Source organism: Odocoileus virginianus, chromosome 10 (assembly GCF_023699985.2).
Source record: "Odocoileus virginianus isolate 20LAN1187 ecotype Illinois chromosome 10, Ovbor_1.2, whole genome shotgun sequence".
Lineage (NCBI taxonomy): Eukaryota > Metazoa > Chordata > Mammalia > Artiodactyla > Cervidae > Odocoileus > Odocoileus virginianus.
This window is the reverse complement of record NC_069683.1, coordinates 57,595,978-57,623,510: the sequence shown is the minus strand read 5'-3', so window position 1 is coordinate 57,623,510 and position 27,533 is coordinate 57,595,978. Positions and strand designations below refer to the sequence as shown.

Genomic DNA, 27,533 nt, shown 5'->3' with positions numbered 1-27,533 from the left:
TTACAAATAGCTGTGAAAAGAAGGGAAGCGAAAGGAGAAAAGGAAAGATATTCCCATTTGAGTGCAGAGTTCCAAAGAATAGCCAGGATAGATAAGAAAGCCTTCCTCAGTGATCAATGCAAAGAAATAGAGGAAAACAACAGAATGGAAAAGACTAGAGATCTCTTCAAGAAAATTAGAGATACCAAAGGAACATTTCACACAAAGATGGGTTTGATAAAGGACAGAAATTGTATGGACCTAACAGAAGCAGAAGATATTAAGAAGAGGTGGCAAGAATACACAGAACAACTGTACAAAAAAGATCTTCATGACCCAGATAATCACGATGGTGTGATCACTCACGTAGAGCCAGGCATGGTAGAATGTGAAGTCAGGTGGGCCTTAGAAAGCATCACTATGAACAAAGCTAGTGAATGTGATGGAATTCCAGTTGAGCTATTTCATATCCTGAAAGATGATGCTATGAAAGTGCTGCACTCAATATGCCAGCAAATTTGGAAAACTCAGCAGTGGCCAAGGACTTGAAAAGGTCAGTTTTCATTCCAGTCTCTTAAGAAAGGCAATCCCAAAGAATATTCAAACTACCACACAATTGCACTCATCTCACATGCTAGTAAAGTAATGCTCAAAATTCTCCAAGCCAGGCTTCAGCAATATGTGAACCGTGAACTTCAAGATGTTCAAGCTGGTTTTAGAAAAGGCAGAGGAACCAGAGATCAAATTGCCAACATCTGCTGGATCATCAAAAAAGCAAGAGAGTTCCAGAAAAACATCTGTTTCTGCTTGATTGACCACGCCAAAGCCTTTGACTGTGTGGATCACAATAAACTGTGGAAAATTCTGAAAGAGATGGGAATACCAGACCACCTGACCTGCCTCTTGAGAAAGCTGTATGCAGGTCAGGAAGCAACAATTAGAACTGGACAAGGACCAACAGACTGGTTCCAAATAGGAAAAGGAGTACCACAAGCCTGTATATGGTCACCCTGCTTATTTAACTTATATGCAGAGTATATCATGAGAAACGCTGGGCTGGATGAAGCACAAGCTGGAATCAAGATTGCTGGGAGAAATATCAAAAACCTCAGATATGCAGATGACACCACCCTTATGGCAGAAAGTGAAGATGAACTAAAAAGCCTCTTGATGAAGGTGAAAGAGGAGAGTGAAAAAGTTGGCTTAAAGCTCACAATTCAGAAAACTAAGATTATGGCATCTTGTCCCATCACTTCATGGGAAATTGATGGGGATACAATGGAAACAGTGTCAGACTTTGTTTTTTTTTTGGGCTCCAAGATCACTGTAAATGGCTATTGCAGCCATGGAATTAAAAGATGCTTACTCCTTAGAAGGAAAGTTATGAGCAACCTAGATAGCATATTGAAAATCAGAGACATTACTTTCTCAACAAAGGTCTGTCTGGTCAAGGCTATGGTTTTTCCAGTGGTCATGTATGGATGTGAGAGTTGGACTGTGAGGAAAGCTGAGCACCGAAAAATTAATGCTTTTGAACTATGGTGTTGGAGAAGACTCTTGAGAGTCCCTTGGACTTCAGGGAGATCCAACCAGTCCATCCTAAAAGCAATCAGTCCTGGGTGTTCGTTGGAAGGACTGATGCTGAAGCTGAAACTCCAGTACTTTGGGTCACCTCATTTGAAGAGCTGACTCATTGGAAAAGACCCTGATGCTGGGAAGGATTGGGGGCAGGAGGAGTAGGGGACGACAGTGGATGAGATGGCTGAATGGCATCACCGACTTGATGGGCATGAGTTTGAGTCAACTCCGGGAGTTGGTGATGGACAGGGAGGCCTGGCGTGCCGCTATTCATGGGGTCGCAAAGAGTTGGACACGACTGAGCTACTGAACTGAACTGACTGATAGTCAGGTGCATATATAAACTTTTTAAAGTGAAAGAGAATTGGTCACTCCACTTTTTAGCATAAGCAAAGAATGACTAACAAAGCTTGGTCAACGTTGCTATTACAATTGGATAAACTTCAGCAGACTCTTTTTTCATTGCCTAGTTATCTGTGAACATCAAGTCTCTTATTGCTTAGGTGGGCTATTCCTGTTCAGAGCTGGTTGTAAGTCTGTAGTCTGGAGGAAGATGGTGAGCAGTGTTGCTCCCTCCCTAAAAGGCAGTTGGAACAGAATGTTAGCTTGCCAAAGGGTATGGAATTTATGAGAGGCAGTCTGCTTCCAGACCCTTTCACCCAATCGTCCAGCTTAGACTTGTGAGAAGGTCTACTCTTAGTATTCCTCTTTATGTATTCAAATCAAAAGAAAGCAATTTTGAGTCAGAATAAGTCTCAATAACCAGATATGCAGATGACACCACCCTTATGGCAGAAAGTGAAGAAGAACTAAAGAGACTCCTGATGAAAGTGAAAGAGGATTGTGAAAAAGTTGGCTTAAAGCTCAACAGTCAGAAAACTAAGATCATGGCATGTGGTCCCATCTCTTCATGGCAAATAGATGGGGAAACAGTGGAAAGAGTGGCTGGCTTTATTTTTCTGGGCTCCAAAATCACTGCAGATGGTGACTGTAGCCATGAAATTAAAAGACACTTACTCCTTGGAAGGAAAGTTATGACCAACCTAGATAGCATATTAAAAAGCAGAGACATTACTTTACCAACAAAGGTCCATCTAGTCAAGGCTATGGTTTTTCCAGTGGTCCCGTATGGATGTGAGAACTGGACTGTGAAGAAAGCTGAGCGCCGAAGAAATGATGCTTTTGAACTGTGGTGTTGGAGAAGACTCTTGAGAGTCCCTTGGACTGCAAGGAGATCCAACCAGTCCATCCTAAAGGGGATCAGTCCTGGGTGTTCATTGGAAGGACTGATGTTGAAGCTGAACTCCAGTACTTTGCCCACCTGATGTGAAGAGCTGACTCATTGGAAAAGACCCTGATGCTGGGATAGATTGAAGGCAGGAGGAGAAGGGGACGACAGAGGATGAGATGGTTGGATGGCATCACTGACTTGATGGACATGGGTTTGGGTGGACTCTGATAGTTGGTGACAAACCAGGAGGCCTGGCGTGCTGCGGCTCATGGGGTCGCAAAGTCAGACACGTTGAGTGACTGAACTGAACTAAACTGAAGTCTAGATGGGAAATGTGATTACATTAAACCCTGATTAAAATGCTAGTCTCAGGAACAAAGAGAGATAAAAATTAAAAATAATTTCTTAGCTTCTTTATTAAAGACATAAATTTTTATTTGTCTCAGTTTCATTTAGCATCATCATTTTAAGTTAATGTTTTTCTGTTTCTCTGATATGTAGTTTATCTAAATCAATCAAGATTCTTTTTTCTGTGGATAAGTGATGGTACCACTATTATCAATCTTTCAGTCTTCTGTAATTGTCAGTGGTTGAATGCCTAAAATATATAGTTAAAAGATTGTTTAGGTATACCTAGATATCTGAATTTTTTAAAAATTATTTTTATGTACCTTTAGCTAAACATTAGAGATATGCTTGTAAGAAAATTATATAAAATTAAGGAAGTCAGTTGTCATCTATGTGCAGGGAAACTCACTAATTTTTCTTCTGATACTAAGCAGACTCAGCCAGTTTGTCTCACTAATTCCAGATATACTGGAAATAGGCTGGATTTTTAAAAGGGCTGAAACCTTGGAATTGATGATATAATGTAACTAATGTTACATTACAGGGAAAGGCTAAGATCTTTACATTAGATTTCTGTTGTGCTACATTCCAGAATATTTTTGCTGTTAGAAAGTGTTTCCAAATCTCTGTGTGGAAGAGGTAAAGGTAGTAAGTCAGCCCATTTGCCTTTTGGTTTAAAGCACTGTAATTCATTATTTGGAGACTAACAAAAACGCCCTTTAAGACTTGATAGTTCTCGTTCATTTGGCTGAGGTGTAATGTAGTAAACCCACTCTTTTTATTTAGAGAACTTATGCCTTTTGTGAGGCTGCCTGTAGCAAGAAGTGGGTGATTAAGAGTCTGCTCCTGTCCAGGAGGATTTTTATCTAGTATTAATGACATGTGGGTACCAGCTAGTTTGGGATATCAATCAAGTTGAAATCTGGGGGAAAGATACGCAGGGAACAAAGGGTTGATAATTGCCAGTCACTGTGAATCCTTACTAGTAAAGTTCTCTAAGATAGTGTTCTCAAATAAAGGTAAAATGCAGACTGATGAGCAGTGTAGATCAGTGGGGAATTTGTTTGACTGTAAAATAATTAGGTTGAGGAATTTAAAGATGACCTGAAGCCTTACTCATTAAAGTGATTCTTTAATATTAAATGAAAAAGTTGGATTAAGAGAGTCTTGTTTGGTATGATTTCCCTCTTTTCCTTTGAGTCTGTAGGCCGGCTGCATAGCAAAAAAAAGTGGTGCTAGTTGTATATCTTGCAGATCTTAGATCTTTGATAACTATTTCCTTCTGTAATCACTGAATAATTCTGGAAATGAGGCAATAACATGAGCCCCTTAAACTAGCTGACTTAAAGATCACAGACAGGAAAACTTAAATATATTTTAATTTTTTGTATCCTTGCAGATTGATCATTTATTCATTAGTAATTTACCAGAGATTGTAGTGGAGTTATTGATGACGTTACATGAACCAGCAACTTCTGGTGCCAGCCAAAGCACTGACCCCTGTGACTTCTCAGGGTATGGATATTTTTAATTTAGAGAATTAGCTGCAATTTCAGAAGGTTCTTGGAAAGTTTATTGGTTGACACCTTCAAATGTCTATTTCAGTTGTTAGACATGTATTGTACTTTTAAATTCTGTTTCTTTAAAAATAATTACCTTTGAATTGAAGTATCTGCTGTACTGTAGCCTCTTCATAGTAACTGCTCTTTTAATTACCACTTTGTTTTTCAAAGTCAGGAACCTTTTTCTTCTCAGTCTTTTTGTAATATTTCAGCATTGGGCCATCTCCTATCTCATGAAATTTTCTTCTTCATGACCCATTATTCTTTGTTCTCTTCTTCTTATCTATGACTTGACTTTCTGTATCACCTTTTTTTAAAAAAGCATTCTCCTTTGCTAGTGGTATCTTACTATATTGCAATTTCATTTGTGTGTAAAACCTACTTGATTGTATATGAACGGTAGAGTTATTCATATATATTGTTATTCATTTGCCTTGACTGTAAGGTACTTGAAAACATCCTTAACTTTTTTTATATTCTGTACAATACTAAGCATGTAAAACAATAATAATATCTATTAAAATACTTTTGCATGTGTAGTTTCATTTGGTGTAGTATTTGATTGCTGTCTTGATATGTTACTGTGTTTACATGTGTACCTGTGGCTGATTCATGTCAATGTATGGCAAAAACCATTACAATATTGTAAAGTAATTATCCTCCAATTAAAATAAATTAATTAATTTTAAAAAATATTATTGAGTTTAAAGTACTAGCATAGAGCTTTAATTCATACCTTAAGTAAAGTGATACTAGGTTTCTTTTTTATAACTGCTGTTAACTTTATAAATGATTTTTTAAGCAAATTATTGACTAAGTCTTAGAAAGTTATTTAGGTATTCTGATTGATGTATATAGACTGTAATATGTCATTTGTGATTTTATTAAAAGTCTAATTTTCACCTAGAAAATAACTAAAATTTGGGGTTAGTATAATCCAGATTTTTCTTTTGAATTTTCACTGATCTATCAAGATAGTTTTATTCTGAAAATGATGACTGTAATTTTTTCTATAACTCTTAGGGATTTGGATCCTGCTCCTAATCCACCTCATTTTCCATCACATGTGATTAAAGCGACATTTGCCTATATCAGCAATTGCCATAAAACCAAGCTTAAAAGCATTTTAGAAATTCTTTCCAAAAGCCCTGTAAGTATACTTTACTAGTATATTAACTGAAGAGAGAATTCCATCTTTTTCAGCTAGAAAATCTGTTTAAGTACATTTTATTTTGATTTTTTTCTAAGTATAAGTACATTAAAAAAAAGTAAACAAGTGGAAAATTTACTTGAATAAATTAATAGAAACACTCATTTACAAGTTTATATCTTGGTATTTGTCAGTATTAATTGAAATATGTCACATATGAGGGCTGAATTTCGTGACATTTTAGGTTGGCTCAGGAAGTGTATATATATGTATTTTTTATGTATGTATTTAGGATATACTACTAAATATTGTTTACTATCTGAAAACTAAATAAATTGACAATAGTTTTTTTTAATTTAAGATAGTAATTTTCTTAATGTGATATTTTGCATTTGATATCAAAACCCTAAGCAAAATTCTGAAATTTAGAATTGTGTAATTTGAATATAAAATGTATGCATTTAAAAAAATAAAATGTATGTATTATGGCTGAGTATATGTGGTTAGGCAAGGTTTTACTAAATGTGTCTTTATTTTCTAGGATTCCTATCAGAAAATTCTTCTAGCCATATGTGAGCAAGCAGCTGAGACAAATAATGTTTACAAAAGGCACAGAATTATTAAAATATATTACCTGTTTGTTAGTTTATTAATGAATGATATAAAGAGTGGCTTAGGAGGAGCTTGGGCCTTTGTTCTTCGAGACGTTATTTATACTTTGATTCACTATATCAACCAAAGGTAAATAATATATTTAGAGCAATATATAAGAAGTTTTTCTACCCTCATCTTAATTGAAAAATATGCTTCTACAGGGTAGAAGCCAGAGTATTATATTCTGAATTTTGCTTTATATATATATATATATATATATAATATTTTACAAATTGAATCACTACTTCTCCAGCTCTAGAAATCTTTAAATATTAAAGGTCTTCTCTTCAACATTTTAAATATGCTAATTTTACAGGGCCATAAATACATGTTACCATAGCAGTTCTGCTCACCACTTCCAGTGTGTGGGAAGGGGAAGGGGGATTCCCAGTGCACACCCAGGGTATTCTTCAGACATCAGCTGGTGCCTGCCTGTAGAGTGTCAGATCCCGCAGGTTAAGAGCTGAGTCCTACAAGACTGCCCTCTCTCCAACCTCATCAGACTCCAGTTGAAAACTATAGATTGGAGGCTTCAATAACCCCCTTCCTTGGGTTTGATTATTTTGCTAGAGTGGCTCACAGAACTTATTAGAAACCTGTTTACTCACTAGATTGCTGGTTTATTACAAAAAGAAATAACTCAGGAACAGCCAAATGGAAGAGATACATAGGGCAAATTACGGGGAACGGGTATGGAGCTTAAGTGGTCTCTCCAGTCACTTCATTCTCCTCAAACCTGCAGATATTCAGCAACCCAGAAGCTCCTTAAACCCCATCCCCATTGGGTGTTAACAGGAATCATCAGCCGTAGGTGACTGATTGAAGGGAAGGCCCTTCTTGATCAGAGAGGTGGGACAGAAAGTTCCAACCCTCTAATTATAGGGTTGGTTCTCTTGGCAACCAGCCCACATCCTTAGAGGCTTCCCCAAAGATACTTCATCAACATAACAAAAGACTCCTTTATTGCTCTCTTCACAGGAAATTCCAGAAGTTTTAGGGACTCTGCCAGTAATGGGGACAAAGACCAAATATATATTTCTTATTATAAATCACAGTATCACAATTACTATAGATTTGGGGATGTATATTCTTTTTAGCATCTCTATCCTTTCCATTGGTTTTAATAATGATTCTTTTGTTTTCTTATTAGTAGGTAACATTGTAGTCAAATAAACTTAAGGCCCAAAAGCATATGAAGATATTTGTTTCCATTTTATTTTCTCATATTCTTTTTTGCTTTTTAAAAATATAATTTTAAGTCATATGTATGTGTATGTACTTTAAGTCATTCAGTCTTTTTCGTTCACTTTTTTTAAAAAGGTTTTATTATGGTGTTAAAATATATAACAATTTCTCATTTTTAACTATATTTTCCAATTTAGTGCTATTAATTATGTTCATGGTATGCTATTAATTTTTATTTCTGTCATTGCTGTTTCTAGATCCAACTTTTTTATTACCTCAAATAGAACCTCTACTCATTAAGCAATAACCACACAGTTCCTCTTCCCTATAGCCCTTATAGCTTCTAATCTACTTCCTGTCTTTTTTAATTTCCTTGTTGTAGGTATTTCATACAAGCAGAACCATAATTTCTTTGCCCTTTCCTACTGGCTTGTTTCACTTAGCATATCTTCACTGTTTATCCAGCATCATGCTTTTTTGTGGCTAAATAACATTCCATTCGGCATCCCTGGTGTCTCAGATGGTAAAGAATCCTCCTTTTATGCTGGAGACCTGTGTTTGATCCCTGGATTGGGAAGATCCCCTGGAGGAGGGCATGGCAACCCACTCCAGTATTCTTGCCTGGAGAATCCCCAGGGACAGAGGAGCCTGATGGGCTACAGTCCATGGGATTGCAAAGAGTTGAACACAACTAAGCAACTAAACACAGCAACATTCCATTAGATATATACCACATTTTTTTTATTCGTTCATCTCATGATGAACACTTGGGTTGTTTCATAGGCATGAAGTGGTATCTCATTGGGGTTTTGATTTTGCATTTTCCTACTAACTACTCATGAATATCTTTTCATGAGCTTATTGATGATTTGTATGTCTTCTTTGGAGAAATGTCTATTTAAATCCTTTGCCCATTTTAAAAATTGGATTGTCTCTCAAATCAAAAATGGATTTGGGAGAATAGCATTGAAACATGTATATTACCATGTGTGAAATAGATCACCAGTCCAAGTTTGATGCATGCAACAGGCACTCAAAGCTGGTGCACCGGGACAACCCAGGGGGATGGGATGGGAAGGGAAATGGGAGAGGGCTTTGGGATGAGGGACAATACAATAAAAATAGAGGAAAAAAATTTGGATTGTCTTTTTGTTGTTGAGTTGTAGGAGTTCTTTATATATTCTGGGACTGAACTCAGTATGTGATTTGCAAATATATTCTGGATATTGAATTCATTTGTGATTTGCAAATAGTTTTTCCATCCTATAAAATTTTCGCTTTCCTGATAATGTCTTTTGATGAGCAAATGTGTTCAATTTTGGTAAGGTCTGATTTATCTTATTTTTCTTTTGTTTCATGTGGTTTTGGTATTGTAGGTAAGAATGCATTGTCAAATCTAAGGTCATGGAGATTTACCCTTCAAGTTTATTCTAAGAGTATTATGATTTTAGCTCTTATTTTTAGGTTGCTGATCCATTTTAATTTTTATAAATAGTGTGAGTTAAGGGTTCAATTTCATTCTTTTGCATGTAGAAATCTAGTTGTCCCAGCACTATTTATTAAAGACTGCTCTTTCGCCCTTGTCAAAAATCAGTTAGCCATTGATGTATGGGTTTATTTCTGGATTCTCAGTTCTATTCCATTGGTCTTTCCTTATGCCATGCTGTGTTGCTTGTTGTTGTTCAGTCGCTAAGTCATGTCCAGTTGTTTTCAGCCTCAGGGACTATAGCACACCAGGCTTCCCTGTCCTTCGCTATCTCCCAGAGTTTGCTCAGACTCATGTCCATTGAGTCAGTGATGCTATCCAAATATCTCATCCTCTGTCACCCACTTCTCCTGCCTTCAATCTTTCCCAGCATCGGGTTCTTTTCCAGTGGGTCGGCTCTTCACATCAGTTGGCCAAAGTACTGGAGCTTCAGCTTCAGCATCAGTCCTTCCAGTGAATATTCAGGGTTGATTTCCTTCAGGAATGACTGTGTTGCTTACTGTCGCTCTATAGTAACTTTTGAAATCAGGAAGTGTGAGTCCTTCAGTTTTCTTCTTTTTCAAATTGTTTTGACTGTTTGGATACCTTGCAGTTCCATATGAATTTGTAGACCAGTTTTTCCATTTATGCAAAAAAAGTGCTGGAATTTAGATGGATATTGCATTCAGTATGCCACTGTTTTAGATAGTGTTAAAATTTGTCTTCCAGTCCATGAATACAGAATTTTTTTCCCTTAAGTTGGGTTTAATTTCTTTCATCCATGCTATGTAATTTTCAGTGTACAGGCGATTCACATCCTTGGTTAAATTTATTCCTAGATGTTTAATTCTTTTAGGTGCTATTGCAAGTGGAGTTTTTAAATCAGTTTTCATTTTAGATTGTCATTGCTGTTGTATAGAAACACAGATAATTTTGTATGTGATTTTGTGATTTGCAGCTTTGCTAAATTTGTTACCACTAGTAGATTTCTTGTGGATTCTTTTAGGAGTTTCTTATAAAGAAATCATGTCATCTGAATATCATTTTACTTCTTCCTTTCTGATTTGGATGCCCTTTCTTTTTCTTATTTAATTGCTCTGGCTGGAAGTTCAGTACTGTGTTGGGTAGCAGTGGTGAAAGTGGACATCTTTGTCTTATTCCTCATCTTAGTGGGAAAGCTTTTTAGTCTTTCAATACTGATTATGTTGTTAGTTTTGGGTTTTCATAGGTTACCTTTATTTTGTTGAGAAAGTTTTTATTCTAATATTTTTCTGAGTGTTTTTCTCATGAAAGGATGTTGGATTTTGTCACATGCCTTTTCATTGTTTGTTGAGAGGGTCCTGTGTTATATTCTTTTATTCTGTTAATGTGGTGTATTTCTTGGATTGACTTTCTTATGATATGCTCTTGCATTTCTGAGATAAATCCCAGTTGCTCATGATGTATATTCTTTTAATGTGTTATTAGATTCAGTTTTCTGGTATTTTGTTGAGGGGTTTTGCACATATATATTCATAAGAGTATTAGATATTATAATTTTCCTGTGTTGTCTTTATCTTACTTTGATATCAGAGAAATGCTGGCCCCATAAAATGAATTAGGAAGTGTTTCCTGCTATTATGTTTTGGGGAAGAATTTGAGGTGTTAATTCTTAAGTGTTTGGTAGTGTTCTTCAAGTCTTTCTTCTTTTTCAGTGTAGGTGTTAACTGCAACATATTGTTCTCTCAGTACTGCTTATGCTGAATCTCATTAGTTTTGGCATGCTGTATCTTCATTTTCGTTTGTCTCTAAGCTCTTTTAGCATGTTTAAAACAGTTGTCTGATAAAGTTATTGTCTAGTAATTCTGATATCAGAGCTTCCTTGTGAGCTCTTTCAGTCAGTATATTTTATTCCTTTGAATGGCCTATACTTTCCTATTGTTTTGAATTCCTTGTGATTTTTTTTTTTATTGAAACGGAACATTTTACTATTATATTACCCATGGAAATTAGATTTTCCCCTTCCCCAAGGTTTGACCTTTTTTTTTTTTTGAATTGTTGAAGGCTGTAGTAGTACATTTGCTTCATAGATATACTCAACTGTATTTCCAGAGAGTGTCTTCCTTGCCATTGTAGTCACTAAAGACTGTTCCTTAACTTGTGTTCAGGTAGCATTTTGACAGAGATTCCCCTGAATACAAGGAGCCAGAGAAAGAGAAAAGCTTTCCTAGTCTTTGCAGATTGGCTCTGTGTTAGGAATCTCCTTCAACACTTAGCTTGACTTCCACCAAGCCTAACCATCTGCCCAAAGAGAAAGATTATGATCTTCTCAGGTAGTTTTTGAGTAAGCACCTTACCCTGGGCATGTGAAGTTCCATGAAATATGGGTGATTTTGCGTGTTCTAATTTCCAAAGAAACTCTCCCTAGCTTTTCATCCTGGGCTTTAGGCAATCTCTTATCCCAGGCAGCTGTGGGTTGTTGGTCAGCCTTACAGTGCCCTCAGCTTTTTCAGCCTGTCAGAGACACAAGGTAAGAAAACAGAGCCAAGGACCTTGCATTAGTCCCCAGATAGGTTTAGAGCAGAGATACACAATAATTTGTGAATAAAGTCTGCTCTGCTCCATCCAAAACTAAGGATCAGGATTCCATGTTAGAAACGGGGTCTGAAGTTTTCAATGAATACTGCCAGGCTGGGAATGATGTAGGGCACAGACAAGTAAGATCACCACAAAGCGTTCCTAGTTTTTGTTTCCTTTTTCTTGATTCAGTGATTGCTTGATTGTTGCTGTTTTACAGAGTTCTAACAAAGTTCATACAGTTTGCTCGTTTTTCATTATTTCTGTTAGGGAAGCTTGGAGCTGCCTACTCTGTCATTTTCTTGATGTTAATTCTGTTTTTGGCTTTTAAACATCTAATTTTAAAGAATTAGATGTGAAAGTAACTTTTATGTCATGCCACATCAGAATTAGAGCTGTTGAATAATAATGACTTTTGAACAAGTTGATATCAAAGTAGTGTCCTGTAACTTATTATTTTTTCCCCCACATTAGGCCTTCTCATTTCATGGATGTGTCATTACGTAGCTTCTCCCTTTGTTGTGACCTATTAAGCCGGGTTTGCCACACAGCAGTAACTTACTGTAAGGATGCTTTAGAAAGTCATCTTCATGTTATTGTTGGTACACTTATACCCCTTGTGGATGATCAGATGGAAGTTCAGGAGCAGGTAATTTCTCAAATCATGTTCAAAATGATATTTGAAATATACTGATAAAGTATTCTTGGAAAGAACTGGTTGTTTTATGTTTACTTGGTGTAATCAGTAATTTTAGTGAAAATAGTCTTTGAAAAATGACAGGGAAAACATTCTCAGTGAATTAATCCTTGTAATCTTTTTGTTATAGAGCACCTAGTAATTTTGACCTAATAAATAACCTGATTTCTTGCTTACTTATACTGAAATGTAGAGGTAGTCAAAACTAGGGATTCAGTTCACACTACTCTGATGGTGTATGAGATATTATATAAAATGCTTCAGTAATATTGACAACTGTCTTCCTCAGTATCCATCCTATAGTAAAGGCCCTACATGTTTGTTGAATTATTTGAAAGCCCAGAAACAGTAGTAGCTAGGTGCCTTAGTAGTGATTAGAACATTTTATCTAAACTCGGTTAATAGAGTTATCATTTATTACAGTGGGTTTATTTGTTTTATTTTAAAATAGAATTAATCCATTTCTCTTAATTTTTTCTTTTTTAATTGTGCTTAGGTATTGGACTTGTTGAAATTCTTAGTTATTGATAACAAGGATAATGAAAATCTGTATATCACAATTAAACTTTTAGATCCTTTTCCTGACCACGTTGTCTTTAAGGATTTGCGTATTACTCAGCAGAAAATCAAATACAGTAAAGGACCCTTTTCACTTCTGGAGGTAATAATTATTCTATCATCTTGCTATTTTGTATTAGAGAGGGTAGTAGTACTTTCTGGAAGCCTCTAATCCTCTCAGAGTAAAAACTGGTCTTTTTTAAAAATTGTGATTAAAAAAGCTTAACCTGAAATCTGTCCTCTTAATAGATAAAAAACTGAATTTTTAAATATACTCTTGCCTTGCAGTAAAAGTATAAATTATCAAAGTTTCTTGGTAAAGATCTGAATTTAAATATTAAAGAAGTATAATATAAAATATGCTTGATGAAATATACACTTAAGATTCATTAATATCTCAAAATTACCATCTGATCCTCTGAAGGAAAATATAATGCTTGAATTAGAGATGGTATGTAACTTTTTAAAGAGTTTTTCAGGTTTTAATCTTGTTTAACCCTTACAAATTTCAAAACTATGATCAGATGTTTTCCTTATAAATCTTACTCTAATTTTACTCTACAATTGACTATAATCAATATGAGAATATAGTTAAATATATTGAGACATAAAACTAGAATTGTAGTGATAAAAAAATACAAGTTTAAGTTTTTCTCTCTAATTGAGTATGCTATAACAATCTTAAACTCTAAATACTTTATCATGAGAGAGTCTATTAGAATTTAAATGATTAAAACACTGTAAGATTTGAAGTGAAATAAGTAACTTATTTCCACCTTGTTTGGTAATAACAGTGATAGGAATCAGTGTCTGTGGAAGACATTAACTGATTTTTAGAAATTTTATTTTACAGACTCAACCAATATATGTCAAAAGCAAGTTACATTTTTAGCTGATTTTCTCTTTTAGGAAATTAACCATTTTCTCTCAGTAAGTGCTTATGACGCACTTCCATTGACAAGGCTTGAAGGATTGAAGGATCTTCGAAGACAACTAGAGCAACATAAAGATCAGATGATGGATCTTATGAGAGCATCTCAGGGTACTCATTTTAATAACTTGGGTTATTTGTATCTGTTTCTTTTTGAAAGAATCTCTTTAAATTCTTGCTCTTGGTTTAATTGCCACAGATTTAGTTCAGACCCTAATCATTTCTCATCTAGTTATGAAAGACTTTCTAAGTTGTATCCTCATCTTGAATTACTCCCATTTTATCCATACTTTGGACCTGTGCCGGAATGTCCAAATTTATTCTGCCACTTAAAAAAATGTTAACAATTTGCTGCTGCCCAAAAGAAAAATTTGAATTCTTTAAAGGGAGGCATACAAGGTAATCTCTCTCTGCCTACTACCCCAGTTTATTTATTTATTTATTTTTCCCTAGTTTATTTAAATAAAAGAAACATTTCATTTTAAGCATCTTAGCCATGTATGTGTTCTGTTTGTATGTATGTATGTATCTGTTTTGTATCTACACACATATTTGTATATGTGTTTCTAGCTTTTTTTTTAACTTAAGAAAACTTCCATTTTTAAGTTGATTTGATTTTAGTTTTTAGGTTACTATAGTACTGCGCTTGGTGGAAACATTTTCTACTTATGTTTTGATTTTCATCATCCTGTACTGATTTACTTCATGTTTCTATTGTGATTTTTATCCTTAGTACTTTTAAAAATTAATTTTGTTTGACCATCTGAATTCTGAGTTTCTAGAATATTTGTTCTTGAGGTATATGTATGTATATACATGTATATATATATGAAACATGAACTTTCTCTTTGTATATCTAATTCTTGTGTATTTGGGTATTTTTTTGATTCATACCAATATAGCCAATAGATGTTTGTAGCTATTTAAATTTAAATGACTTAAAATTCAGTAAAATTTAAAGTTCAGCTTCTTTGTTGTACTAGCACATGTCAAGTTCTCAGTAGTAACATGTGGCTTGTGACTGTCATTGGACAGCATGGATTATAGACCATTATCATCATTGCAAAAAATTCTGTTGGACAGGGCTGGTCTATTCTAAATGGAAGAGGCTAAAAAACCAGGCATTCTCCCAAGGTTCCTTCTAATTTAATGCTGTATAATTTTTGTGTTTCTAAGTGTGACTTTGCTAAAGGTATTGATTTCTCTGCACAACTTGTTAAGACATTTTTCTCTCTCTGTCTGCCAAATATTGCTGCCAAACATTTTTACATGATTCTATTGAAGAAAGAAAGTTCGGATGCTTTCATTTACTTTGTATTTTTAAAGCTCCCACAATTTAAATTCTTTATTAACGTTTTCTAGTCACACAATTTAATATATAAACATATTATAAAGAAAAGTGTTGTTTCCACCATATCTTGAACTAACTTTTTTTAAAACTGCTTCTAGATAACCCTCAGGATGGCATAATGGTGAAGCTAGTTGTCAGCTTGTTGCAGTTATCCAAGATGGCAGTAAACCACACTGGTGAAAGAGAAGTTTTAGGTAAACTATTTGGCTTAATGAATATGAGCTTTTTTTGTTTAAGTGGTCATCTTCATAGCATTTTAAAAATCCGTAAAATTTGTTGTCTGAAATACTGGGGAAATGTGAGGTGCTAGTTAGATTTCTGTTTAGTTCAAGTATCCTTAAGCAGCCCTCCTTTCATATTTTCCTTCCTTAGACATTCATATAAAGTAAAAAGTTAGTAATTAATACCTGTGCATAGCTATTAATTTGAAAATGGCTTGTATGTATTTACTGGAGAGGGGAATGGCAAACACTTCATTATTCTTGACTTGAGAACCCAATGAACAGTATGAAAAAGCAAAAAGGTTTGACACTGAGAGATGGACTTCCCAGGTCAGGTGCCCAGTATGCTACTAGACAAGAGTGGAGAACTAGCTCCAGAAAGAATGAAGAGGCTGAGCCAGAACGAAAACAGCACCCAATTATGGATGTGACTGGTGATGGAGGTAAAGTCTGATGCTGTAAAGAACAATACTGCATAGGAATCTGGAATGTTAGGTCCATGAATCAAGGTAAATTGGAAGTGGTCAAACAGGAGATGGCAACAGTGAACATTGGCATTTTAAGAATCAGTAAACTAAAATGGACTGGAATGGCGAATTTAATTTGGATGACCGTTATATCTACTACTATGGGCAAGAATCCCTTAGAAGAAATGGAGTAGCCCTCATAGTCAACAGGGCTTCCTGGGTGGCTCAGCTGGTAAAGAATCCACCTGCAATGCAGGAGGCCTGGGTTCAGTCTCGGTTGGGAAGATCCCCTGGAGAAGGGAGAGGCTACCCACTGCAGTATTCTGCCCTGGAGAATTCCATGGACTATACAGTCTATGGGGTTGTAAAGAATCAGACACGACTGAGCAACTTTCACTTTCTCTCATAGTCAACAAAGAGTCTGAAATGCTGTACTCGGGTGCAGACTCAAAAGTGGCAGAATGATCTCTGTTCATTTCCAAGGAAAACCATTCCATATCACAGTAATCCAACTCTATGCCCCAACCACTAATACCAGAGAAGCTGAGGTTGAATGGTTCTATGAAGGTCTAGAAGACTTTCTAGAACTAACACCCAAAAAAAGATGTCCTTTTCATCATAGGGGACTGGAATGCAAAAGTAGGAAGTCAAGAGATACCTGGAGTAACAGGCAAATTTGGCCTTGGAGTACAAAATGAAGCAGGGCAAAGGCTAACAGAGTTTTGTGAAGATAATGCACTGATCATAGCAAGTACCGTCTTCCAACAACACTAGAGACGACTCTACACATGGACATCACCAAATGGTCAGTACTGAAATCAGATTGATTATATTCTTTGCAGCAGAAGATGGAGAAGCTCTATACAGTCAGCAAAAAGACCAGGAGCTGACTGTGGCTCAGATCATGAACTCCTTATTGCAAAATTCAGACTTAAATTGAAAATCTATAGGAAAGCTACTATCAGAAAGATAATAAGTGGATTCAGCAAAATTACACTATAGAAGATCAACATGCAGAATTCATTTGTGTTTCCATACACCAGCAGTGAACAATATAAAATGGAAATTCCATTCCATTTATAGTTCCATTTATAATAGCACTTAAGAAAATTACATACCTAGGGTAATTTTAGTTAAGGAGGTGAAAGACTTATATACATTCTGTTTTTTAGAAGTAAGTCACTAAGTACAGGCAACACTCAAGAGAGGAATAGGCTCCACCTTTTGAAAAGAGAACTATCAATAATTTTTTAACATATTTTATTAAATACTATAATGACAGGGGAAGAACATGAGGCAGCCCTCTGGCATCCTGAAAACATCGGTCTTCATTTGGGTATTGATAATATAGGTGGAAAGAAAATATATGTGCCTGCATATATATGTGAATTTTCACTGAACTGAGTGTAAGATTTATGGACTTTATGTAATACCTCAAGAAAAAGTGGATACATACAGCGGCTATTGGAGAAGGAAATGGCAACCCATTCCAGTATTCTTGCCTGGAGAATCCCCTGGGCAAAGGACCCGGTTGGCTGCTGTCCATGGGGTTGCAGAGTTGGACACAACTGAAGCGACTTAGCATGCATGCATGCATTGGAAAAGGAAATGGCAACCCACTCCAGTATTCTTGCCTGGAGAATCCCCTGGGCAGAGGACCCGGTTGGCTGCTGTCCATGGGGTCGCAGAGTTGGACACAACTGAAGCGACTTAGCATGCATGCATGCATTGGAAAAGGAAATGGCAACCACTCCAGTATTCTTACCTGGAGAATCCGTTGGACAGAGGAGCCTGGTGGGCTGCTGTCTATGGCTTCACACAGAGTCGGACATGACTGAAGCTACTTAGCATGCATCCATGCACAGTGGCTATATTTAGACTTTCCTTAATGTCCACATTTTACTAGTTAGTCTATCTCTTGGATATGATTTTATAGGGGAAATATTACCCACATGGATGATATGTAAAGGAAATGATACAGTATTTTGTAGCTCCTTTAATCTACTCAGCATCTATGAGGAATCACTTAAATGTCAAAGGATGACAAAAACATATTTTTGAAATTAGAAAATTTCTGTTTTATATGTGATCTCTTAGCTATAACTTTACTGAATTGGAATTTCTGTATGTAGAGGCTGTTGGAAGCTGCTTGGGAGAAGTGGGTCCTATAGATTTCTCTACAATAGCTATACAACATAGTAAAGATACATCTTATACCAAGGCTCTTGAATTATTTGAAGATAAAGAACTTCAGTGGACCTTCATAGTGCTGACTTACCTGAATAATACTCTGGTAGAAGATTGGTGAGTATTTAATGATACCTTGTGTCTGATAGCTCTTCCTCAATTTGACTTTCAAGATTGATACCTCATATAAATTAACATTTCCAGTAACTAAAGCTTTCTCCTTTAAGTTGCCATACTTTTGGTCTTAAATATTTAGTCAAAATCATTGTATTTTTATTAATTCACATAATTATTAAAACCCTATGTGCCAGGTGCTTGTTATCATGATATATATACCAGACAAGGTGCATGTTAAATTTTAGTGAGAGTGAAATTAAAAAGTCGCTCAGTCCTGTCTGACTCTTTGCAATTCCATGGAATAGGCCATGGAATTCTCCAGGCCAGAATACTGGAGTGGGTAGCTGTTCCCTTTTCCAGGGGATCTTCCCAACCGAGGGATCGAACCCAGGTCTCACGCATTGCAGGCAGATTCTTTACTAGCTGAGCCACCAGGGAAGAGTAGACTAGACAAATAAACAATGCAAAGCTACCCAGTGGTTCCACGGAAAGCATTAAGATAGGGGAATATAAATGGGGATATTTTGGGCACTTGTTAAAATCAAAGGTACCACTCTCCTGTCAGCTAGAAGTTTTGATCTTTTTTTTAAAAAAAAAGTTTTATTTTATATGGAAGTATGATGGATTAACAGTGTTGTGATAGTTTCAGGTGGACAGCAGAGGGGCTCGGCTCTGCTATATCCATCCTCTCCCAAACTCACCTTCCATCCAGGCTGCCACATGGCATTGAGCAGAGCTCCCCGTGCTATGTGTACATAGATCCTTGTTGGTTATCCACTTTAAATATAGTAGTGTATACACACTATACACGTCAATCCCAAACTCCCCACCTCTCTCCTTCAGCCTTCCCCCTTGACAGCCATAAATTCCTTCTCCAAGGCTGTGAGTCTGTTTCTCTTTTATAAACAAGTTCATTTGTATCCTTTTACAATAAGTCATGGACTGGGAATTACAACTCCAAAAGTTCTAAGTTAATCAGACAGGGCTTTCTTTTTCCCACTAATGCTCAATACAGAACAAAATGACAACAGTATAATTTCAGCTTGCTGATTATGAGATTACTTTTGCTTTCTCATCCCCTCCCCATTTATCTATTTGAAGTTATCTATTTATTATTTACAGACCCTTGAACAATGTGTGCATAAGGATGCTTTGCTTAGTGGAAAATTCATGTGTACTTAACAGTTGGGGCTCTCTATCCATGGTTCTGTATCTGAGGAGTCAACCAACTGCAGATGGTATAATACTGTAGTATTTACTATTGAAAAAACTTTGTGTATAAGTGGATCTATACAGTTCAAACCCTTGTTGTTCAAAGGTCAAATGGATTTATTTTTTATATATTTGAGCACTTCATCACCACCATTTTTGGGGACTGGGTTCAAACGATTTTTGCCCACAATTGGGCATGTTTCTAAGGTAAATAGGGTTTCCCAGGTAGCCCAATGGTAAAGAATCCGCCTGCCAATGCAGGAGAAGCAAGAGATGCGGGTTCGATCCCTTGATCAGGAAGATCCCCTGGAGAAGGAAATGACAACCCGCTCCAGTCTTCCTGCCTGGGAAATCCTGTGGACAGAGGAGGCTGGTGGGCTACGGTCCATGGAGTTGCAAAGAGTTGGACATGACTGAGCAGGCATGTACTCCCACAGTATGGTAAAAAGGTGTTTTGCATCTGTTTCCCTGTAACACCCTCTCCTCTTGGGGAATAAATGACTGGCAATAGTGTCTACTTGCTATGTTTTCATTGTTGATTTTAAGGACATGTATCTTTCTCTCTTTTATTGTTGTTGTTACAGTGAAAGGGCTGGCATGGTTTCTTTCCCAACATTTTGTTAGAAAAATTTGCAAGCATACAGCAAAATTGAAAGAATTTTGCAGTAAATACCCATATAATTGCCACCTAGATTTTTACTATATTCTACCATTATTATCCTTATTTTATCACATTTAACCATTCTATTAATTTTTTCATTCATCTCATTCTAAAAAATGTGTTTCAAAGTGTATCTGATACAGATTTTGAAGAGATTTTCTACAGAAAATTTGCAAGCTTTGTGTTTCACTTGTTACACAGTAATTTGCAATTGATTTTTTCAGAAAAAGGTGCACAAAAATACTAGTGTGACTTAAACTTGAGAACCATAGGGAATAGGTACAGTTTGTTTTTCCTGTCTTTTTTGTAAGAGGAAAAAAATCATTGCATGTTTGAGGGACCTCAGGTATACAAAGGGATGTTGACCAAGGAATTCACAGAATCATGGACGGCTTCTGTGAGGAAATGTCATTTAGTGGATCTGGGTGTTCAGGAATTAACTGGAAGATGATTAGGAATAAAACATTCCAGGCAGGGAATAGCTAGAGTAGAAATAAGCTTCATATGTTTGAGGATCAGAGAAAGCCTGGTGTGGAAGAAGATAACGTGAAATGAAATTAGAAAGGTCAGACTAATTCTGATTAATAAATTTGGATTTTATTTGAAATACATAAGGAAGCTATGGAATTTTAAGCAGAGTAGTCATGATGCAACTAATTCTTTTACTGTGACTTTTATATGGCAAATGGCTTGTGATAGGGCAAAAATGGAAATAGGAAGCCTGATTATGAAACTGTTGCAGTAGTCCAGAGGAAAGGTGGCAGAAGGCAGGCTTCCCCGCTGGCTCAAATGGTAAAGAATTTGCCTGCAATGTGAGATACCCAGGTTCGATCCCTGGGTCAGGAAGATCCCTTGGAGAAGGAAATGGCAACCTACTCCAGTATCTTTGCCAGGAGAATTCATGGACAGAGGAGCCTGGTGGGCTGTGGTCCATGGGGATCACAAAGAGTTGGATAAGACTTTCACTTTAGTGAAGATGAAATGGAACCTGGGGATATTTTTAATGCAGAAGCAGCAGGACCTGCTGGTGAATTGAATTTGGAGAAGACAGGGGAAGACAGCAGAATGAAGGATGAATTCAAGTTTAGGGTTTATGCTTCTATGTCTTAAATTGAGACTCCTAAAAGGACTTAAGCCTTTACTTGATAGTTCATTATCATATATAGTATCAGGCTTTGTGGCATTTTATGTCAGCTATTATATTTTCAGTACTGTTGTATTTCTGTCCCCTTTTTCTTAATTTTTTGAAAAAGAGCAGGACTTTTGATTTTTTATTAGAGATTATAGATGTTTTACCTAATAATTCCAACTAGCTTTTCACTTACTGTTTGTTTACAATTGTTCTAGACAATAATTTCATCATTTGTAGGGAAATTCCATTCTCTGTTACCCCAAATTATTTGTTCCTCATAGAGAAAATGTTATCAAAATATTTTTTTGTGGGTAAGTAGTATTCTGTTGTTCTATTCCTCATTAGTCAATGTTATTTTCAAGTATTTCTTTTTATGAGACTTTTTAATTTATAGTAAGTCGTAAACTTTCTTATAGTGAATGAAAGGAATTGCTGTGATAGTGATCAGTAACTCAGGTTTACTAAAGGAATATTAAAAAGTGCTTTGGTAATTGTTGTTTGATGTTACACAATTTCATAGATATAAAATTTCTCAATAAATGCAAAGGTTTCCTAATATAATTTAAGGTTTTACTTTTTTCATAAGGAGTTGCTTCACATTCATCAAGATTAATATTGATATACTTTGTGGCATTTGAATTATATGTGTTTTTCAGTGTCAAAGTGCGAGCGGCAGCTGTTACCTGTTTGAAAAGCATTTTAACCACAAAAACTGGACATAGTTTCTGGGAGATTTACAAGGCAACAGCTGATCCCATGCTGATCTATCTACAGCCTTTTAGAACATCAAGAAAAAAGGTCTCTCAAGTAATGAATGTTATTGTTCTATAGAATGTTATGTTCTATATCTAGAACAGTTCTATTTGCTGTGGGCTGTGAATGTCATATTGCTTAATTATGCTAACACTTAGCATTTTTTGGAAATAATTTCATCTATAATTTGAATCTATATTTTTAGTTACGGCAGTGTGGAAAAGTTGAGTGAGGTAGCCTAGAGAAATTATGGTTGACTTGGGGGGGCATATGAAGAGTTCTTAATGACAGGCTTTTTTTTCAAGGAGTGGAAAACCACTTTCTTTGATCAGACACAAGCCATTGCTCCTGGTGTGGTTTATAGGTATTGTGATAATGAGTTAATGTGAAATTTAAGATGACCTATAGATTTCTCCCTTTTTCATGTTGATGTCAGACATAACAAGGTTCCACTGAAAGGACTCTATGAAAGATACTTAAGAACTCTAACTTCTTTTTTAACCTAAGCATTTTTAATATTTTCTTTTCATGAAGCAACTGAGAAATATGCTGCTGATTTTTCACCAATTTAACTTCAGTAACATAATGTATCATAAATATAATTTTGGTCTTAATGAAATTATTGGCAGTATAAACTTATTAATCAGTCCTGAATATTATAAATTATAAAGTTATAAGTAATATTATAAATTATAAACTGTTATAAAGGAAATCAGTCCTGAATATTCATTGAAAGGACTGGTGCTGAAGCTGAAGCTCCAGTACGTTGATGTGAAGAACTGACTCATTGGAAAAGACCGCAATGCTGGGAAAGATTGAAGGCAGGAGGATGAGGTTGAGATGGTTGGATGGCATCACCAGCTCGATGGACATGAGTTTGGGCAAGCTCCAGGAGTTGGTGATGTACAGGGAGGTCTGGCGTGCTGCAGTCCATGGGGTCGCAAAAAGTCATACACAACTGAGGAACTGAACTGAACTGAATATTGTAACCTGTAAAACATTGTAGTTTTAAGATTTTAAAATTTCATTTCATCCTGAAATCAGTTCTGTATGGTAGATTTGGACTGGTTCCATACATGAGGCAGAGAGTCTGTGATTTAACAGACCGCTGATAAACTGAGAGCAGGAGTTTCCTCCTGTTTAGATCAGTAAATTTTCACCAGATTCTGCCTTTCATAAGCATAATTGTATTTTAATTTTAAAAAGCAATTAATGCCTCTAGATTTAGTTTTAACTGTATTTAGTTTTATTTGGAAACATGTTTGTTTATGCCTAGATATTTGTTTGGCCTAGGAAAGATGAAATGTGTTTCTGGTTACGATATTTATGTTTTCTGATCACTTTCTTCTAGTTTTTAGAAGTACCAAGACTTGACAAAGAAAGTCCTTTAGAAGGCTTGGATGATACAAGCCTGTGGATTCCTCAAAGTGAAAATCATGACGTTTGGTTAAAGACACTGACTTGTGCTTTTTTGAATAGTGGTGGCACACAAAGTGAAGTTCTTCAGTTATTAAAGCCAATGTGTGAGGTAAGATTAGTCTGACTCATACCATTTCTACTTCTGTTTTTTAATTTGAGCTTTCTCATCATAATTTTCTTTGCTTGTCCCATTCCATTTTGCTTTTTTGTTCATGTTCGTGGCCTGTATATAAAAAAAGAGTTCTGTGTACTGCACATCACCTTCATGCAGAATAACATACTCAGCTGTTGTGAACCCATTCAACAGAGCATCATTTTATATAGCACTTTTCAGCTGTGACGTAGCTACATTTTAGATGAGTTCTAAGGGGGTGTCATGAATAACATGTTACTAATAATAGTTAAAATACAGATGATTAAAAATTATTTGTGTTAACCAAAGGTCAGTTCTAACTTTAGATTTACTTCTATGTCATTAACTTTCTGTGACGGTTTTTTTTTTTAATTTTTATTGAATATAATTGGTTTACAATGTTTATGTTGATCTCTGCTGTACAGCAAAGTGAACCAGTTATACGTGTACCCACTCTTCTTTAGATTCTTTTCCCATATGGGTCTTTAAAGAGTATTAAGAAGAGTTCCCTGTGCTATACAATAGGTCCTTATTAATTATCTATTTTATATATAGTACTGTGTGTATGTAGTCCCAGTTTCCCATTATATACCCACCCCCTGTCCTGGAACTGTCCTTTATATTCTACATCTGTGACTCTGTGACTCTGTTTCTATTTTGTAAATAAGTTCATGTGTGCCATTTTTTTAGATTCTACATAAGAGCTATGTTGTATGATATTTACCTTTCTCTGACTTAAGTCACTCAGTCTGACAATCTTTGGGTCCATCCAGGTTGCTGCAAATGTCATTATTTTGTTCTTTTTATGGCCAAGTAAAATTCTGTTGTATATATATGTACCACACATTCTTTATCTGTTCCTCTGTTGATAGACATTTAGGTTGCTTCCATGCCCTGGCTGTTGTAAATAATGCTGCAGTGAACGTTGAGGTGCATGTGTTGTTTCTAATTATGGTTTTCTCTGGATATATATGTCCAGGAGTGGGATTGCAGGATCATATGGTAGCTCTATTTTTAGTTTTTTAAGGAGCCTCCATACTATTCTCCATGTTGACTGTACCACTATATTCCCCCCAATAGTGTAGGAGGCTGCGCTTATTGTTTGTACATTTTTTGTACAAACGGCCGCACTTATTGTTTGTACATTTTTTGATGATGGCCATCCTGACTGATTGAGGTGATACCTCATTAGTTTTGATTTGCATTTCTCTAATAATTAGTGATGTTGAGCATCTTTTCATCTGCTTTTTGGCATGTCTTGCGACCCCATGGACTGTAGCCTATCAGGTTTCTCCGTCCATGGGATTTTCCAGGCAAGAGTACTGGAGTGGGTTGCCATTTCCTTCTCCAAGGGATCTTCCTGCCCCATGGATTGAACCCAGGTCTCCCGCGTTGCAGGCAGACGCTTTACTCTCTGAGCTACCAGGGAAGCCCCAATAATTAGTGATGTTGAGCATCTTTTCATCTGCTTTTTGGCGTGTCTTTGGTATGTCTTTGGAGAAATGTCTATTTAGATCTTCCACCCAGCTTTTTTATTTTTTATTTTTTTCTTTTTTGATACTGAGTTGCATGAGCTGTTTGTATATTTTGGAGAGTAGTCCCTTGTCTCTTATTTGATTTGCAAGGATTTTCTCCCATTATGTGGGTTTGTCTTTTCATTTCGTTTATGGTTTCCTTTGCTGTGCAAAAGCTTCTAAGTTTAATTAGGTCCCCTTTGTTTATTTTTATTTTCATTGCTTCAGCAGATGAATCAAAAAATACTTTTCTGTGATTTATGTCAGAGAGTGTTCTGCCTATGTTTTCCTCTACAGTTTTATAGTGTCTGGCCTTACATTAGGTGTTTAATCCATTTTGAGTTTATTTTTGTGGATGGTGTTAGCAAGTGTTCCAATTTCATTCTTTTACATGTAGTTGTCCAGTTTTCCCAGTACCACTTATTGAAGAGACTGTCTTTTCTCCATTGTATATTCTTGCCTCCTTGTCATAGATTAGGTGACCGACCGTATGTGCATGGCATTGTCTCTGGGTTTTCCATCCTGTACCGTTGATGTATATTTCTGTTTCTGCCAGTATCGAACTGTCTTGACTACTATAGCTTTGTAGTATATTATGAAGTCAGAAATCCCGTTTCCTCCAGCTCCATTTTTCTTTCTCAAGATTGCCTTGGCTGTTCAGGGTCTTTTGTCTCTCCATAGAAACTGTAAAATTCTTTCTTCTAGATCTGGTTAAATGACATTGGTCATTTAATAGGGTTGCATTGAATCTGTAGATTGCATTGGGTAGATACAGTGATTTTTACAACATTGATTCTTCCAATCCAGGAACATGGTATATCTTTCCATGTATTTGTTTCAGCTTTGATTTCCTTCATCAGTGTTTTATAGTTTACTGAGTACAGGCCTTTTGCCTCCTAAGTAGGTATATTCCTAGGTATTCTATTCTTTTTTTTTCCCTTGGTCACTCTATTAGGCTTGCGAGTTCCCCAACTAGGGTTTGAACCCGTGCCCCCTGCGTTGGGAGGTATTGGACCACCAGGGAAATCCTGTTTTATTTTTTTAATGCAGTGGTACATGGGACTTTTTTGATTTCTCTTTCTGGTCTTTCATTGTTAGTGTATAGGAATGCAAGAGATTTCTGTGTATTAACTTTGTATCTTGAAACTTTACCAAATTCATTGAATAACTCTAGAAGTTTCTGGCAGCACACTTAGGGTTTTCTATGTACAGTATCATGTCATCTGCAAACAATGACTGTTTCACCTCTTCTTTTCCAATTTGGATTTCTTTTATTTCTTTTTTTTTCTCTGATTGCCATGGCTAGGACTTCCAAAACTATGCTGAATAAAAATGGTGAGAGTGAACATCCTTGTCTTGTTTCTGATCTTAGAGAAAATGTTTTCAGTTTTTCACCGTTGAGTGTAATGTTAGTTTTGGCTTTGTCTTACGTGGCCTTGTTGAGGTAGGTTCCCTCTATTCCTGCTTTCTGGAGAGTTTTTTTTTTTTTTTTCTTAAATCATAAATGGATGTCAGAAGCTTTTTCTGCATCAAATCTGTGACATGCTTTCTTTGTTCAGTTTCGTTGTTCAGTCACTGAGTCAGTTCTTTGCAACCCCATGAACTGTAACACACCAGTCTTCCCTGTTCTTCACTGTCTCCTGCAGTTTGCTCAAACTCATGTCCATTGAGTTGATGATGCCATCCAACCATCTCATCCTCTGTCCCTCCTTCTCCTCCTGCCCTCAATCTTTCCCAGTAACAAGGTCTTTTCTAATGAGTTGACTCTTCACATCAGATGGCCAAAGTATTGGTGCTTCATCTTTAGCATCAGTATTTCAAATCAATATTCGGGGTTGATTTCCTTTAGGGTTGACTGTTCTAATCTCCTTGCTGTCTAAGGGCCTCTCCAGAGACTACTCCAGCATCACAATTTGAAAACGTCAATTTTTTGGTGTTCAGACTTCCTTATGGTCCAACTCTTGCTTTGATTATATGGACCTTTGTCAGCAAAGTGATGTCTCTTCTTTTTAATATGCTGTCTAGGTTTTTCATAGCTTTTCTTTCAAGGGGCAGGCATCTTTTAATTTCATGACTGCAATCACTGTTTGCAGTGGGAGCCAAAGAAAATAGTCTGTCACAGTTTCCATTTTTTCCCCATCTGTTTGCCATGAAGTGATGGGACTGGATGCCGTGATTTTTTCCCCTTCTATTGTTTTCCTCTATTTCTTTGCATTGATCACTGAGAAAGGCTTTCTTATCTGTTCTTGCTATTCTTAAAATTCTTCATTCAGATAGGTATATCTTTCCTCTTCTCCTTTGCCTTTTGCTTGTCTTCTTTTCTCAGCTATTTGTAAGACCTCCTCAGATAACCATTTTGTCGATTTGCGTTTCTTTTTCCTGGAGGTGGTTTTGATCACTGCCTCCTGTACAATGTTATGAACCTCTGTCCATAGCACTTCAGGCACAGTGTCTATCAGATCTAATCTCTTG

At 36.2% G+C, this 27,533-nt stretch overlaps 1 protein-coding gene across 9 annotated transcripts in view; it reads left to right on the top strand.

Moving 5' to 3' along the window:
- ATM (ATM serine/threonine kinase) overlaps positions 1–27,533 on the top strand; it is a 156,986-nt gene that overhangs the window by 68,311 nt on the left and 61,142 nt on the right. For 6 of the 9 annotated variants that reach the window (XM_070473619.1, XM_070473622.1, XM_070473617.1 and 3 more), the window contains exons 28-37: positions 4,536–4,651; positions 5,722–5,848; positions 6,390–6,589; positions 12,183–12,357; positions 12,902–13,066; positions 13,873–14,005; positions 15,344–15,439; positions 18,066–18,237; positions 21,899–22,049; positions 23,347–23,523. In XM_070473619.1, the coding sequence (XP_070329720.1) occupies positions 4,536–4,651; positions 5,722–5,848; positions 6,390–6,589; positions 12,183–12,357; positions 12,902–13,066; positions 13,873–14,005; positions 15,344–15,439; positions 18,066–18,237; positions 21,899–22,049; positions 23,347–23,523 (1,512 nt within the window). Of the gene's footprint in view, positions 1–4,535; positions 4,652–5,721; positions 5,849–6,389; positions 6,590–12,182; positions 12,358–12,901; positions 13,067–13,872; positions 14,006–15,343; positions 15,440–18,065; positions 18,238–21,898; positions 22,050–23,346; positions 23,524–27,533 lie in introns of those variants that run through there. The other 3 variants (XM_070473623.1, XM_070473621.1, XM_070473625.1) reach the window with 2 other exon arrangements.